This window comes from Dendrobium catenatum, unplaced genomic scaffold, assembly GCF_001605985.2.
Source record: "Dendrobium catenatum unplaced genomic scaffold, ASM160598v2 fragScaff_scaffold_432, whole genome shotgun sequence".
Taxonomy (NCBI): domain Eukaryota; kingdom Viridiplantae; phylum Streptophyta; class Magnoliopsida; order Asparagales; family Orchidaceae; genus Dendrobium; species Dendrobium catenatum.
This window is the reverse complement of record NW_021318894.1, coordinates 435,922-439,001: the sequence shown is the minus strand read 5'-3', so window position 1 is coordinate 439,001 and position 3,080 is coordinate 435,922. Positions and strand designations below refer to the sequence as shown.

Sequence of the window (3,080 nt, the reverse complement as noted above, 5' to 3'; positions counted from 1 at the left end):
TCGGTGTTGAGCCGTTAATTGTATTAATTTCAGGATAGTTTGATCTATTTGGTAGTTTATATGGCTATATATGAATATTGCTTTCTTTTATTGAGTATAGCATTTTATGCTTCGATATTTGTCTATATATACTTGTAGATCATGCTTGTAAGAAGGAGATTTGGAGATTAATAAAATTAGAGTTTTACTCTCTTGTGAATTCCTGTATCCTAAGATTTGTTCTTACGTAGTGGGTTATTGCTCCAAGGAGTTCTTGGAGTGGTGTCCGGCGACCACCACCGGATCATCGACGTGAATTAGTCGAGCCCCGTTCCAATGTGATGTTAAATTTTTCAAAAATCAAAACTAAACTCTTAGTTTTGGTATAATATATCAACGCATACATCCTATTACAAATTCTCATTATAGTAGATTCATCAAGTGACACATGCTTCCTATAAATGAGTTTTTAGTAAAAACACAATTAAAAAAAAAAAAAAAAGGAACATTCATATGATCATACAATATGCATGTCCTTTAATGAACTTATTTGCCTGCATATTTGTATCATTGTCCTAAACATATAATGAAATCATGCAGTGACGACAATGGGGCTGCTCACCACCCGTTTGCCGGACACCCAATTGAGCCTGCCTTCCAACACATCATTCTTCTTTAACTGGCCCTTCCCCGTCAAACTCAACTCCACCGTGAAGTTTTTCTCCTCGCCAACGTTCGAAAACTGGAGCGTCTCCGGGATAACCACCACCTTCACCCCTCTCGGCTCCACCACACTTGCTTGGTAGTTGGATCTCGCCTCCCCAACATTCTTCACCGTTCGCTGCACACTCTTCTTTTGCGCTCCAGCCGACCCCATTGACACCTGAATCGATGGGTAGTTCAACTGCTCTGCACCCATCTTTTTCGGACTGCAAGTCACAAACTTCTTCACAATAAGGAAGACCCGCCCGCTTGTGTAATCTTTCAAGCCACAGAGGTAAGGAATATAGTCATCTGTGTTTGTGACATCATAAACAAGTCCTGGATCATTAGCCGCGGTTGGGTTTATGTGCCCCGCACCAACCGCAAAGATGTCAGCGTGATCGCGTGTGTTTGATGCATCATCGATAATTGGCCCTCCGTCGCGGTCTAGGATATAAGTTGTAGTCATGATCGCTGACTTGATTGCTGCAGGGGACCAATCAGGGTGTAACTCTTTCAACAGAGCTGCGACACCAGATACATGCGGTGCCGCCATGGAGGTGCCTCTCTCCATGACAAAGTTTTTCGTTCCTTTGGATACATCGTGAGCCCCACCCTTCCCTACCTTGAAGGGCCACGCTGAAAGTATGTTCACTCCGGGTGCGATGACATCAGGCTTCAAAATGCCACCGTTTAGTATACTCGGCCCCCTCGAGGAGAAGCTGGCAACGGTCGGCGATGGCCGGATTCCATATTCGGTACCCTTAAACGTTATCGTCCCAGTGGGATTTTGGGTGGTATTGAAATAATTCACGATTTTAATGCCGTCATTGTGGGAGACGTGGATGGCGGGAATAACATAAGGATCTGCAAGTAGAGTATACGCATTCCATTTCTGGTTCATGACGACAATGGCAGCACCTCCAGCAGCCTTCACGATCTTGGCCTTCTCAATATTATTATTACGCTCGAACCCGCACAGCACCATTTTCCCAACCACATCAAAGCCAGCCATCGATCCTTTCTCGCACGCCAACGTCTGGTCGGTGTCTTTCACTCCAGGATAAACAAGCGGGAGGTTCACCGCCGTCGAAGGGTCCGGCTGGTAAGCCGACATGCCCACGAACTCCATGCCATTGTCGAGCGTCAGCACTGCGGTGACACGACGGTCTATGTTAGCGGCGCCCACGTGGAGGATCCAGGGAACGTCGTTGTCGAGGATGCTTTTTGCCGGGCCATGATTGCCGGCGCAGTTGATTGTCAGGATGCCACGTGTCAGCGCTGCGAAGGATCCCTTGACGATGCCATTGTGGTAATAATCATCATTCGCGAAGCCAATGGATATCTGGATCAAGTCGACGCCGTCCTTGATGGCCTGGTCGAAGCCCTTGAGAATGTCGCTGTCACTACAGGAGAATGGCGGGACGCAGACCCTATAGGAGGCTATGTGGGCCCTTGGAGCCATCCCGGAGGCGGTGCCGCGGGCTTGGCCAAGGACGTTGGCGTCTGGGACGGGCGAGCCAGCGGCGATGCCCGCGACGTGGGTACCATGGCCGAGGTCATCGATGGGGGTATTCGTGCCTCCGTTGAGAAAGACCTCGGCGCCGATGAGTTTGTTGGTGCAGGAGAAGCCGGCGGGGAGGTTGCAACTGCCGCGCCACTTGAGGGGAGGGGAAGGCAGGCCGGGGTCAGCGAAGGACGGGTGGTCGGGAGTGATGCCGGTGTCGAGGACGCCGATGATAATGCCTTCGCCTTGGTTGGATTGTTTCCAGAGGCTGTAGTATTGGTTGAGGCCGAGGAGGGTGGGTGTGTGAGTGGTGCGTAGGTGGAGCTGTTTGTCGATGTGGGCGTAAAGGAAGCCGGGGATGGACTCCATGAACCTGACTTCGTCTGGAGTGAGGCGGGCGGCAAAACCGGACATGACGACGGAATACGTGTAGACCATGCGGGGTTCGCCGGAGTCGAGGGTGGTGTTGGGGAGGAAAGAATGGTACCAGCTTTCACGGTCGATGTGGGGGAGGAGCTCAGCGGGGCCATTCGGGTGCTGGACGTGGACGATGTAGACTTGGGTTTGGTTCGTGGAGATTATGGAGAACAGGGGAAGCGACAGGGTCGTATGTGTTTGCTGCAGAAAGCAGAGGAGGAAAATGGGAAGAATAATATTGTAAGTGCTTCTCGCCATTCCGGAGCTTAATTGGTGAGGATTACAACCCTAAGGGAGTGCATAAAATAGATTGAAGAAGGGTGCATGATTGGACTGCAGCTCTAGGGATCCTAGATTAACAAGAAAGCAACGGAGATGCTTCGTCGCCCAGGAGACATCGTGATGCTGGAAGAAGATCCAATGAACCGATTCTTATGAAAGGAAAATTATTAGGTCCGGATCAAAGCCCTACACG

At 50.0% G+C, this 3,080-nt stretch overlaps 1 protein-coding gene across 1 annotated transcript; it reads right to left on the bottom strand.

The window, feature by feature from the left end:
• Positions 1–571: 571 nt before the first annotated feature.
• Positions 572–2,863, bottom strand: LOC110092637 (subtilisin-like protease SBT1.7). The gene has a single exon (XM_020817277.1). It carries the CDS (start codon positions 2,861–2,863, stop codon positions 572–574), a length of 2,292 nt encoding a protein of 763 aa, XP_020672936.1.
• Between the last annotated feature and the right edge of the window lie 217 nt (positions 2,864–3,080).